Source organism: Rhipicephalus sanguineus, chromosome 8, assembly GCF_013339695.2.
Source record: "Rhipicephalus sanguineus isolate Rsan-2018 chromosome 8, BIME_Rsan_1.4, whole genome shotgun sequence".
In the NCBI taxonomy this organism is placed as follows: Eukaryota; Metazoa; Arthropoda; class Arachnida; order Ixodida; family Ixodidae; genus Rhipicephalus; species Rhipicephalus sanguineus.
In genome coordinates, this window is record NC_051183.1 from 28,127,932 (window position 1) to 28,140,995 (window position 13,064).

The following is a 13,064-nucleotide window of genomic DNA, read 5'->3' on the forward strand; positions in this document are numbered from 1 at the left end:
ATACGACACAACTGCAAAGAGACTTTGTAATCCTGCGATTGTGAAACATTTATTTACAATGCACAAATTTCTCCCAGAAACCCGCTCATGACACCATCAGTTCGTCTTCACTGTCTATTTGAGAATCGAGGTCGTCGTCCCCACTACCTCCCTCGGACATTCTTTCCTCCGGCCCCTCCGTTTCTTTGAACTTGCGAAGTGTCTCGATATATCTCAACAGATACTTGTTGTGATCGCAAACTTTTGACAGCTCTGTATGCCTCAGCCCCACGTTCTTTGTCACTGTCCTCAACGTCGCCATGATGTTTCGTGACCTCTCCTTCAACGCCTCGCCGTGACCTTTCAGCAGTGTCACGACCCACGTGACATAAAAGTGCACATGCGTTGTGGACTCGAGTTTCGCGCCCACAAAGTTGAGCAGCTTCTCGACGTAGATCTGCGGCAGTGACCGGCACACGAGGTCGATCTCATTGACCGGAATGCCCTCGACGACCTCCGTGGTCAGTTCATCTTCGTTGAGCCGGAACGCTGCCACGACCGCACGGACGTAGTCCTTCTCGCGTGCCGCTGCTCGTATCGTCGCCGGCGTCACTCCCTGCTCCAGCTCGAAAGGGTCAAAAACAAGAGTGTTGTCAAGGGAGTAAACGAGCACCCCTTCAGTGGTCGCAGCGGCCCATGCCCGCCCCGTCGGCGAGAATGACACTGCACTGACTCTCACTTCGGGCTTGAAGCTGCGGCTTGAGAGGTCGCCCTTCTTGACACCGGGCAGGGAGAGAGCGGTGTCTTCCGCGGCCGCGCGCTCCTCGACGAGCGCCATGTTGCCGAACTCTGTGATCTTCCGGCGGCTGATGAAGTCGTCGACGGCATCGAGCGAGTGGTTGCATGTCACCTCGAACTTCTTGAGCAGGAGCTGCTCGCGCACGTGGTAGATGCAGACAAACTTGGAACGACCAGCCGCGAGAATGCACTCGCCGTCCGCGGAGTAGCAGAGGGTGGTGAATGCCTGCGTCTGAGACAGCCTCTTCGCCGTGATGATGTCGGTGTCCCTCCGACCGCTCGTCAAATCACGTTTGCCTGCAAGGAAAAGAGATGTTTTGAGACAACAAACTAAACTGCCTATTCAGACAGTATGGCACCGTGTAAATAGTTTTACGGGCACAAAGCTGTAATTGTAGTTCATATATACAAGGTGATGAGTTACTATAAGATGCAAGCTAAGAGTTTTTTTCTGTACTTTTGGGAATCGCAGCTTCATGGCCAACTTTATGATCTATTTTGGCAAATAACAAAGTAAATATACAGTGGGAAAGTTTGACACGTGCCTTTTTGTTGTATGTTTGACTTTTAACTAGACAAATTAATGACAACTGATTGGTCCAATCTCTTGCCTGGCTTTTGATCATAGAACCATTCTTTTTCCCGTTTGATAACATTCTAAAAGATAAAGCTGTGGGATGAAGAGATAAAGCTGTAATTCATAGAGTTTCCTACAATATTCACTAATAGGAACTGTGGCGCTGCGATCGCTCAACCCCCAAGGGAATGACGGATAGACTTGCCTAGTCTTCGTGCCTGCAGCTTCGAATGCACTTGGGGCTTTGTTTATTGTTGTTTTGGCTTTTGTTTTGGGTAAAAGAATGGCTCATTGTGAATCTCATGAGCTTATTTGAATTGGTGAGCCTAGAAGGGTCAAGGTGGTGAAGTGGTACTGCTGAACTTCGTCTTGCGACAAAGTGGCTGCAGGCCAAATGGAAGCGAAAGAACGAAGTTAGGCAAACTTATGTACTACCCATTATTGCCAAGTCGGCTGAAGTGCCATGCGTTGCAGCTCCCACAGAAACTAGCACCAGTTTTCCCTCTAGTGTACTATTATGAAAATATGATGGGCTGAGCGACGAAGACAAGGCGATAAAGGTTCTTTCTGGCTGTACCTTCAATGCATCCCACTTGGCTGCTTCCCTGCGGCTCAAAGAACACAATGGCGCCATCTAGGGTCGCCACGGCAAACTCGCAACCGTCAGGCCGGAACTCGACGGTCAGCGCATCTGCCGTCAGTGGAATTGCCTCTCGGCCGCCGCCTTTCTCGGCAAACAGGTTCCAGACACGGCACGTCTTGTCCCAGGACGAACTGACGAGGACAGACTCCATCCCGGGACCGAACGCCAGACCGGAAACGCAGCTCTCATGTCCCGCTAAGACGTCGAGCAGTCGACCCGTCTGCAGCGACCACACAAACACCTCGAAGGTGTCCTGCGAAAAATCAGGGCAGGAACGACAGGAGCACGGTTGTCAAAAACAAATGTTAGCTTCTTGGCAGATTTGATAAAACGTGCTGCTGAGAAGAGAGCAAGAATGAGATGATAGAAAGGTTAAAGGGTTAGCGACACATTAATTTTCAGTTGCTGTTTTCTTTTGAATAATATCGAATAAATATGAATAATATTAAAACAGAATGACACAAAACTGAAAGAAAAAATAACAGTAGTGAACAGTAATAAACGTAACACATAAAGCTATATTAATGCCAAATTAAATATGAGAAATAAAAGTTAAACAGAATGGAACAAAACCAGAAAATTTTGTTTTTTTAAATACAGAAATAAGCATGTTACACAACATTAGCGGCAAAATATGAACTAAACAAGAGTGCCCAAACTGTACCACTTTAGCCCGGCCTAACCTAACCCGAAACCAAAGCAAGAGCCACGACTTAGCACATATTACCTGCGAGCCAGCACAGACAACCTCGCCGCTTGTGTCAACAGCCAGAGATGCAAACTGGACGGCCCTCGGCGCTGTCAGCGTCTTGAAGTTGCGGTACCGCTTCAGGTCATAGGCACGAACGGTACCGTCGAGAGATGCCGAAAGGACGGCCTTGCCATTCTGCGTGAAGGTCACCGCGGCAACTCCGGCCGCGTGTTCCGTGAAAGTGACAAAACAGAAACCGTTGCCCGTGTTCCACAGCTTCACCTGCGATTGCGAGGTAATGAAAACGTGATGACGTCTCGTACCGCCTCCAAATATACATCTTCAGCACTAATACATGAAGTTTAGACCAACCAATGACATTTCGCCTTGACATAAATGCAGAGGCATATATCACACTTTGACGTATTTGTCATTATGCTCCGTCTAGGTGCCAGCTGTAATGTCCTAGTGGCTCACCGATTAATATCGCAAATAAATACATGAGAGTGACGTGAGAAAAAAAATGCATGTGGTCACGTGAAATTAGGTATTTCCAATTCCAATACAGAAACAGCATGTCTAGTGGCATCATTATTAAGTGAAAGAAGTCCTGATGTAACAACGACAATCTACAATAAATTTTTGATAGGATAACAAACAAACCTTGCCATCGTCACCTCCAGTCACAAGATTGGCACCGTCCGGAGAGTATGCGAGGCAAGCCATGTTGTTGGCATGCCCCTGCTGTTTGAGAACGAACGACTCGGACTGCCACTCCCAAACAATCAACTGGCCACGTCGCCCACTTCCCAGAGCAATCCAGTCGCCTGTAGGATTGAAGCACGCCGCCGTGACTTCGTGCTCTGAAACGTTCAGCGACTGGATTAGGTTGTAGTCCGGCATTTCATGCAAAAGGAACGACCCGTTGGAAAAGGCGGTGACCAGCATGTGGTTTCCGCCATGATAGCACGCTGCCAGCAGGTTTACGTGCTGGCCTCCTTCGACTTTAAGTGCGTCCTTCAGGAAGTGTTTTCCCGTGCGGCGATACCGAACCCTCTCCACCTCCGCGTCACCTTCGACGACGTCATCGTCGGGTATGACGTCATTAGCCTTGTCTTTGACGTCATCTCCCCCCTCCTCTGACGTCACGGCGCGGCATCGTCTGCTTGTCGCGTCATCCGCCATTAAGAAACCGGACAAGTCACAGGACGCCTCCCATACGCACAGTTGTCCATTCCGGCTCAGAGTGAACACGTCCGCGGAGTCCTTTTCGAAGAAACAGTTTACGATGGCGTCGCTGTGGCTGGAGAGCGTGTTGATGCCGAAGTTCTTCATCCTGTGCAGCGCCGTAACCCTAACGGACATGTCGTTGCTGCCGATGGCGATGAGGCGCGAATCGGAGGACCACTGGATGCAAGTGACCGCATCGTAGGCCGTGTTTAGGACTCGCTCGAGCGCGAAGGGCGCGAAGTCGCGTCTGGCGTGGCCCGGCGTGCGGTAGACGAAGACGGAGTTGTCCTTGGCGACGGCGAAGTACTTGCCGTTAGGACTAAACTTGACCGTCGAGATGGGCTTGCGAAAGTGGTGCCTGTGGATGACAGTTCGTGACACGAGGCTGCAGAGTAGAGCTTCGCCGGTTTCGTTGATGGCGATGAAGAGGAAGCCGGACGGGGCGATGTCGACGGCGGTGAAGTTGTAGCGGCTCTCGATCGGCAGCGTTTCCGATTTGTTGTTGCGCAGATCGAAGAGAGAGAGTCGGTTGCCCACCGGCGCTACGACGGTGTTGCCGTCCGGAGTGAACAGCAGGTTTCCTTTGCGGTACACTGTGCCGATCAGGTTGGAAAACTTGAAGGCGAACTTCATCGTGGAAAGCGAGATTCCTTCTAACTACAATAAGTAAGTGCTAGACACAGGCACCCGACAAACGCGCACGAGTTTCATCGTACTCTACGGATGTCTACTGACGCAACGTGCTTTGAACTGTGGGCGCCGCCATGTTGAAGTTAGTAAGCGCGATCGCTGTGGTATGTCGCTAGTGTCGCAAAAAAAAAAAAAAGCTGCAATGATGATTAAAATTTTTTTATGCAAGCTCAATATTTCAATATAAATGACAATTTTATTTCTAAAGCTTGTCACAGCAGCTGCCTTAACGCGTTTTAATAATAATTTTCTCTGAGTAACAAAACAGATCTCGGAGTCTGTGTGTGTGGTCCCCATAGAGTTGGTGGTCCCTAAAAACGACGAATAGTAGACAACACATTTCTCCTATTCCCAGCTGCGAACCTCAAACAATTTTATTTTTGGCATTATTAAGATCCCAACTTGCCCAATATTGAGTATTATCAATATCAAAGGCTATATATTAATATTTTTTTTTGTTAAAGTGACAGCGTCACCAAACGCCCGTAGCGAGAAGTAGAGTGCGGACGTGAGGTCACGTGACACAACAAGATGGCGTTGGCGCTTTCAAAAAAGAGGCGCTCGCGCTGCTGCAACGGACAGTGAGAGTCGTACATGCTTTGGCTGGTCGTCCGTACCACTGAACGTGCTTGGTGCTCCGTTCTCGACACGTTAACTAATTCTACGTTGCTTGCTCGCGTCTCCAAAGCGAACTGTGGATGCGTTTTGACGAGTGAACGGCGATGGCTGACCGTGCTGGCGACGAGAACACCGAACCGTAAGCGGGCGTCCTTAATTTTCCACCTTTTCCAAACTAGTTTAGTTATACAGGGCACTAAACTACTCGGAAAAGCTTCTGTTAGTTACTCGGTTAAAGGCTAGGGCCGAAGAGTCGTGTACCTTTGTTTAATCTGTACTGGTTTCGTTTCTTTCAGCGATGGCGCCGCGCCGAGGCCACCACGGCGCTCTTCGGTGAGCTACTGATACTTTGCCGCAGTAGTTTAGTGAATGTCGTGTGACTGTGTATCCATTTTTTTTCTTCTCGGTCTGTTCGCATTGTGCACCAAACCCGTGCGGTTCGTATGCTGTCACTGTGTATTGACTACCGCTGGAATAGGTACACTGCACGTGAAGTTCCGTGCAGTAGCGTTTGCGAGGGTGTAGGTTTCCTGTTTTTTCGGGGTGGGCTAGCAGCTAAACGAACTGTGCATTCAGGAAGGCGTAGAGAATAAATGCCATTGTGGCATCTTATAATTTGCAAGCATATGTATACGAATGGTTCAAGGGTGGGGCGCCCTGTGCTCGCCGTTTCGTGCGCCAATCTGCCTTTTTTCACGGTGTCACGGCGCATGCGCCCTTCCCCTAGGGGAAAAGTCGCGAAACACCTCTTGATCTTGGAGGCTTTCGTTCCGGCAATTGAAAAAGGCGGATTTGTGAAATTGGCGGGGGGGGGGGGGATTTGTTTGTTTGCGCCAAAGTGCACCAAATTGCACCAAATGCGGCGCCAGTCAAAGGTGCACCAGTCTCATGCGTATTTGTATGCGCCGTTTTCCAATAATTGATGATCTCTCTCAATCGTTGGCTTATCGGTCATTTCTGGTATGGCACTCTGATCTTTTATTGTGCGCCCATTGTACCGATAGGGCAAAGGCTCCTGTATTTTTCCTTCACTGCATATTGTTCATGCTTTCTGTTTTACTTGTTTTTGACAGATTCTGAAGCCTGTCAGGCCAGTCCTCGAAAGCGTCGAAAATGCAGTGAGTATAAACATTACAATCACTAACATGAGCATCTTGCACAAAGTGTCGTCGCATGGGGCAGGTCGCGCCTTTACCTATCACACTTTCAAGTAATATAGTACTAGATAGCGCAGGTAGGAAATCCAAGTACAGTACAACTCTGGTGTTGTGAACAAATGTTTGACCATTCGTTATATCAAGTGAAGTGTATATGAATATTTTCGCTGCAGTTACCTTGCAGCGTAATATTGAGTGTAAGAAAAGTATTCTTGTGCTGCTTCGTTACAAGCTTAGACTGTAGCAGTTTAATTTTTCCTCGGCTTATGTGGCCTGTAAACTTCTTCTGCCATCTGTGTGTGACGTTGCGCTCACAGCCGATAATTGATCCTGAAAAATCTACCATCTTGATATTTACCCAATGCAAAACGATGCTCTTTCTAAACATTGCAGACCGAAGATCTCACCGAGCGGCGCAGACTCTCCAAGCGCGTCAGTTTCTCCGACACCCACCAGATAAAGTAAGTTCCTACGCAAGGCCTCACTCGCACTGTAGTTCCCGGATTACATTGCCTAAACGTGTGGTAAATTGCCGGCAATTGCAGATGATTGCTTGCTGTGAAACTTAATGTATAATTCTGGTGTTCTCAATTTCTGTACCTGGCGTGTTAGATGAAAGAAGTCTATTTCAGCGATTCACCCTGGTAACGCTATCGACTATAAATTTGTCTTAATCCTAACCAGTCGGGACGCACTGTTGCTATTCTGCCACCTGTGAACATATGCACAATTCGCTCGAACCCTGTGTTAAGCAGCATATGCCGTGAATTGCTGTAGTCGCGGGCAACTTTTCTTGGCAATGAAGCAAAGGCTACAGAGCCGAATTGCGTGAGCACTACCGCCTCTTGCACTGTAGTTTTCAGACTACATTGCCTGAACACCGTGCAACAAATCGCGGTTGTTTACTTGCTGTGAAATTTGATGTTATTCTTGCGTTTGTCAGATGAAAGAGAATGGTCTTGTTTCTGTTTCAGCAAAGCACCTAGGTAAGGCTATCGAGTGTAAATTTGTCTTAATCCTAGCCATTCAGTACGCACTGTTGCTATTCTTTCACCTGTGAACAGAACCACAATTAGCTCAAACTCGGTGCTAGACAGAATACGTTGTGAATTGTTACCTTTGTGCAGAATCTGAGCATGAACAAGCTAATGGCTCAGTTAGAAGTCGTTTTCATATCTCCCCTTTTTTAGGCAATGTTGAGTGCTACGATTCTTGTGTCACGCATTATTGGCTGTGCATGAAGGTGGAAAGACGGCTCAAATTTATTTTCGGCTGAACAATTAAAGAGTGAATGAAAAATGAAATCTAATGAAAGATTACGCCTGCAAATGTGCTTAATTCGATGTGCGATTGTTTCATACCTGATATGTTGCAAAATATCGTGCAATTAGTGTGTAACAGGCATCGTGAAACTATTACTGCTGAACGAAAAACACGGCATGTTTCCATGGTCAATTGTCTGCTATGCATGTCACAGTTGCTCTCGGCGAAAATGTATGTCGCTTATTGGAATGACAAACGTATGCGAATGATGCACAATTAAATGCATTTCAGTCCACGAGTTGGAGCTATAATACATGGGGTAATTTTATTTCTCATATTTAGTCTCTGGTCAGAAGTAACTGTTTTAAAGGGGCCCTGCAACACTTCAACATGGTCATAAATTGCTGCCGATCAGTAGTTGAGGCTTCTGAGAACACGCGAGCCAAACATTATAGCGTAGTGTGTGGCCTGGAATTTACAATTAATTTTCTGTCAGCTAGAAATCGTTCCCTCTTCTTTCAACAAATGATGCCTTATACCCAAATTCACGGCCATTGGCTGATTTGAGCATCGTGAGCTGCATAGTGCCTGAGGCCGCCACGTGCCCGCGAGCACGCTCGCGATCACACTGAAAGTAAACCGCGCATTCACGGAAAAAGTGCTCGAGGGCATGCCGTGCACGTGACGTATCTTCTTTCCCTCGTGCCATCCCTCCCTGCTTAGTTTCGAGTCGGCTCGTCGGGATGACAGAAGAAAGCAATTGCAGCGTGCGAGAGATCTCTGTAAATCCGCTCGTACTTGATGTTTTCAAAATTTCCGGCGGTCGATTTGCGAGGCAATAAACTCCTTTAACGAAGCCATTCGGTGGTTACTTGGAAAAGTGTTGCAGGGTCCCTTTAATACGGACTTGAAAGCTGTTGCATTGCGAGGTCAACATCGTGGTTCAGCCTATACAATAAGTGTTGCTGAAGGTGTGGTCATGCAGTACATTAGAACGTCGTTGATATTTTCTTGTTTCGTACAATATCCCATTGCCAACATTCACAATATTATCAAACGAAACTGCGCAATGTTTTCGTGAATTTGGACTGTACGTTTTACCAGATAGCGTGGTTTTTTTCCTGCATTTTTTCTCCCCCCAAGAACGTATGAACAAGGCTCTACTGTAACTGCATAGTAACCATGATTCTCGTAGTTGTAAAACAGTTGCAATAGCGCATTTCTCTCTTAATCAGAGTACAGAAAGAGTTCTAAATGGTCTCTCATGAGAGCTGCTGTGTGCGTCGCACAGTCCCGTGATGAACCTGCAATAACGGCTCGTGTTTGTTTTTCCAGGTTGTTCAAGTGTGAAATCTCAGATGAACATTGCTCGGCTGGGGGTGAGTTGATTTTTGCAGAGCTTTTGTTGGTGACCAGGCAGTTGCGTCAACTGACCGTCTTTGAGCACACCTTAGCATAGTCGGAAGTTGCAAGCTGAGCTGAATTCGTACTGCATAAAAACTGAGAGCCGGTCGAGTTTGTGTGTATCTGTTTTAAGGGAGACACTGCTCGTAATTTTTAAAAATTTCTTGATTGATTTTGATAAGTCACCTAGTTTATGTATATCTGTGTGCCGATTTCAAATATGAACTTATTTTTCTTCTGTAGTGTATAGTTCTTAAAATACAAGATATTCTATGTGCTTTTTAGGAGCGATATTTTTCCTAAACTGAGAGAGTTACAGAGCAAATCGGCTTATCACAATAATTCGCCATCAGAACTGTGTGCAGTACAACAAAAATCGATGTTCTAAACCCATTTGAACAATAGTTGTGGTATGTTGAACATTCGCGAGTGAGTCAATGTCAAGCTGGGATTTCAGCTCACGAATGTCTGACATACCATAACTTTTTTTCAAATGGGTTTAAAATATCCTTTTTTGTTGTGCTTCACACAGTTCTGATTCCAGATTATTGTTACATGCTGATTTACTTAGTAACTCTCCGTTAAGGAAAAATCTTGCTTCCCAAAAGGAATGTGAAATATTTTGTATTTTAAAAATTGCACATTATACTAAAAAAATAACCGCATATTTGAATCAGCCCACAAATATACATATTCGGCCAAGTTTAATCGAAATCTCTAAAGAAATTTTTAAAAATTTTCCAGCGCCATGTCCCCCCCTAACGCGAAAAAATGTCTCGGATGAGCAAAAAAAAAAAGCCTTGAACCTCATGTTCAATCGTTTTCCTTGCTTATCGGTTTCTCAGGGGGTAAAACAGTTGTGCCAATTTGACACAATTCCTTATCGTTATGTCAAGCTGAGCCAGGTTGGACACTTCAGACGGTACGCTTTCTATTGCGATGCAAAACAGAAAAGCGACGAAGGACGGTAGACAGTCCCTTAACCCTTTCAGACGCCACCTATGAAGAACTGTGTGTAAATGCATCAAATCGATACAATGTTATTTTAAGCCACTCAATATTGTCAGGGGGTCATGACGTCGACGAAGGCAGCAGTCAGCACGTTCAAGATGAAACTCTTTATTTGGCCGAACTTGTGGCCGGGAAACTGAAAGTCAAACTACAGCAATACACTGATAGCGGCAAACAGAGCGTCGACCGTTGGTCAACTGCTCATGGCTGGACACGCAGTCTTTTATACATCACGCATCGAACTTTCCAGTCTTATCACTGGTGGTCGCGCAAGCTCTGGAATAATCTACACTATTCGCGTCCTGCGTGCATTCTTAACAAAACAATCTACTACAATTGCAAAGATTCTCGAACACTGCGGCGCGGACAGCATCAAGCGTTGATAACCGTCCTTGGTGGTCAAACCCGAATACATTAAAGGGGCCCTGCAACACTTTTTGAGCAGGGTCAAAAAGCGCTGCCAATCGGTAGTCGAGGCTCCCAAGAACACGCAAGCCAAATATAATAGCGAAGCGAGCGGCCTGGAATTTACAATAAATTCTCAAAGTCAGCTGAAAATCGCTTTCTCTTCTCTCGACAAATGATGTATTAGTCCGCAATATATAACGCGATTGTCGGCAGTTCCACCATTGGCTGATGTTATACAGTGAAATCTCGGTATAACGAACTTCAGGGGACCGCGGAAAAATGTTCGTTATTCTGAAAGGTCGTTATAGTGAAAGCCCAAAAATTTACCATAACAATAGAATTTCAGTAACGCAAACGTCCTACCTTTGCAACGGTACGTCCTTGAACTCGTTTCTCACAACAATGCACACGTGAACGTCAGACAAGGCACGTTTATTTGAAATAGTCCGTGATCGTTTTTTTGACGGGTGCAGCACAAACTCTGCGTCACGAACGATTCTAGACCGTCCGCATTTTTATCCGCCGCTTCGGTCGCTGTTCCGCTTTTTTCTATGAATATGCGGAGTTTGCCTCAAGTAGTCCAACGCATCTGTGGCCGACACGGACTCGTCGCGATCTTCGGGTGCTACCGTGACATCGTCGTCCATGTCATCGCTGCAATCCTTTAAGGCCCAACTGCATGCACGCGAGTTTTGAGCGACGGCCGACAGGATTTGCTGTCGCGGAGGGCCATCCATCGCCGTCGCTTGTCGCAGGGGTGCAATCGCGAAACGATGCTATTTCCGATTCCACACGGCTGGCTGATCGCGCTGATAACGCGGACGGACCGTCGTTCTGACCACTGCCAAGCGCGAAAAGCACGAAAGGCATTGGAATCTGAAATAGAATCGTTCCGCAATAGCATCCCAGGTTTCTGGAAAGCCAGAAAACATCGCTTGTCGCCCGGAAGTGAGCATGACGATATCCAACAACATGGCAGCATCTCTGACCCTTGCTTCGGTTGCAATTTGCTCGTGATGCTTCCAATCGGCGCGTACTTCAAGGAATGCAAGTTATAGACTACCTTATTTACAGCCCCATCTCACGCGGAGAGCGAGGCAGCGGCCGTATTTTGTCGTTATTTATGATCGACGGTTCGTTTTGATGTTTCGGTGGTAGCTTGCTGCAGTGGTGGTAGCTTGCTGCAATGTCAATATCGTCGTCGTGTGAGGTAGCCCTTCTCCCTGCGAAGCAACGACGTGTGGCGCTGCGGCTTTTCTTAAACGTTCTATGACAGCAAGAGGAAACGTTGTCGAAATGCGCCTCGTGGACTAACCCCAACATAACGCAGTTTGCAAAGTGCGACGCAGCGTAGGCAGCGCGCGCTTCCGGGCGCCCCATGGGATCACAGCAGATACCACTGCCGCGGTTAAACATAGGATTGCGAAAAAAGGAAGTCCCGAAACGCTTTTATGGCATCTTTATCTCAAACAAGACTAATAAATTTGACATGTTGTCATTCATCTACTCTGTAATTCTTTTTCGTAATTTGCCTGCGTGCGCGCAATAGTTTTCAATCGAGCAGCGCGACGGAGCCCGTTTGTCGCAGTCGCCTTCGCTCGAAAGTCGCGTGCTACGCATGCGGTTGGGCCTTTACAAAACCTGATGCGTTGTCGCCTCCGCAACGAAGGGAAACAAAAAAAGTTCTCCGCCCGCGTCTTTCTCCTCCCGTGCCATCTCAGGTTTTAGCGGGAGGGGCGTCCGCTCTTCGCGCTGCGTCGTCTGCTACCTTACAGCTCCGACTGCCATGACCGATACACTGAAATCTAAGAATCCTCGCATTTCGGGATATAAGTTCGTAGTACTGAGGCGTTGTTAAGATTACACGGGAATTAAATAACGATCGTTATTCTGAAATGTTCGTTAATCTGAAGTTCGTAGTAGTGAAATATTTTTACATTGAAACTATAAGCAGTCGGCACGGGATTTCTTAAAAGTTCGTTAATTTGAAATGTTCGTTAATGTGGTGTTCGTTGTAACGAGATTTGACTGTAATCACGATAAACCCCTCATTATTACCTTCGTTGTTAATTTTTAGTTCAATAAGTAGATAATATGTATGTTTATATTGTGTTATGCCGTTAAAACACCGAACAACATTAATATTAGCACTTCCGGTCTCACCGACAGCTCGTCTGCTCGTAGTTGCGGGTTGCGTTTTCTTCACCATGCGCAGTGCCGAAATTGTGAATATTTCTGTGCTTTTGACCATCGGCCGGTTGCCGTTGAGAGTGGCAGCCGTTCAAGTGTTTGGCTCGTCAGCTGGAAACTGCATCGTCGGCACGTTCTGACGACCGACCAAGGCAGCGGTGCAGCATTTCTCCGATAACAATGCTGGCGCCGGCTAGCTTAGGATACCTGTGTTCGCTGTATGGCGAGAGTCCCGTTCGCTGTCCGTTCAGTATGTCATCGAGCCGTACCTCGGCGTGTCCACCCCGTAGTCTCAGGTTCCCAAGAAACTGCGACACAGCAACCAAGCAGACTCGCATTTTCACAGTAGCTGCAGACAGCCGGGGGATGGGTCCACGTCAGCCGATGCCCACGATCCTTTCTTCT

At 47.0% G+C, this 13,064-nt stretch overlaps 2 protein-coding genes across 2 annotated transcripts in view; one reads left to right on the plus strand and one right to left on the minus strand.

The window, feature by feature from the left end:
- Positions 1-23: 23 nt before the first annotated feature.
- LOC119401593 (periodic tryptophan protein 2 homolog) lies at positions 24-4,689 on the minus strand. Its single transcript, XM_037668495.2, has 4 exons — positions 3,352-4,689; positions 2,725-2,970; positions 1,932-2,250; positions 24-1,074 (listed from the first exon to the last, which is right to left on the minus strand). The coding sequence occupies exons 1-4, from the start codon at positions 4,549-4,551 to the stop codon at positions 86-88; spliced, it is 2,754 nt and encodes a 917-aa protein (XP_037524423.1). The 5' UTR covers positions 4,552-4,689; the 3' UTR covers positions 24-85.
- Positions 4,690-5,472: 783 nt separating this feature from the next.
- The window catches only part of LOC119403097 (uncharacterized), a 54,930-nt gene continuing 47,338 nt past the window's right edge, over positions 5,473-13,064 (plus strand). Inside the window, exons 1-2 of the mRNA XM_049418801.1 lie at positions 5,473-5,559; positions 6,300-6,344. The gene's annotated coding sequence lies outside the window, so the exon portion shown is untranslated. The remainder of the gene's footprint in view (positions 5,560-6,299; positions 6,345-13,064) is intronic.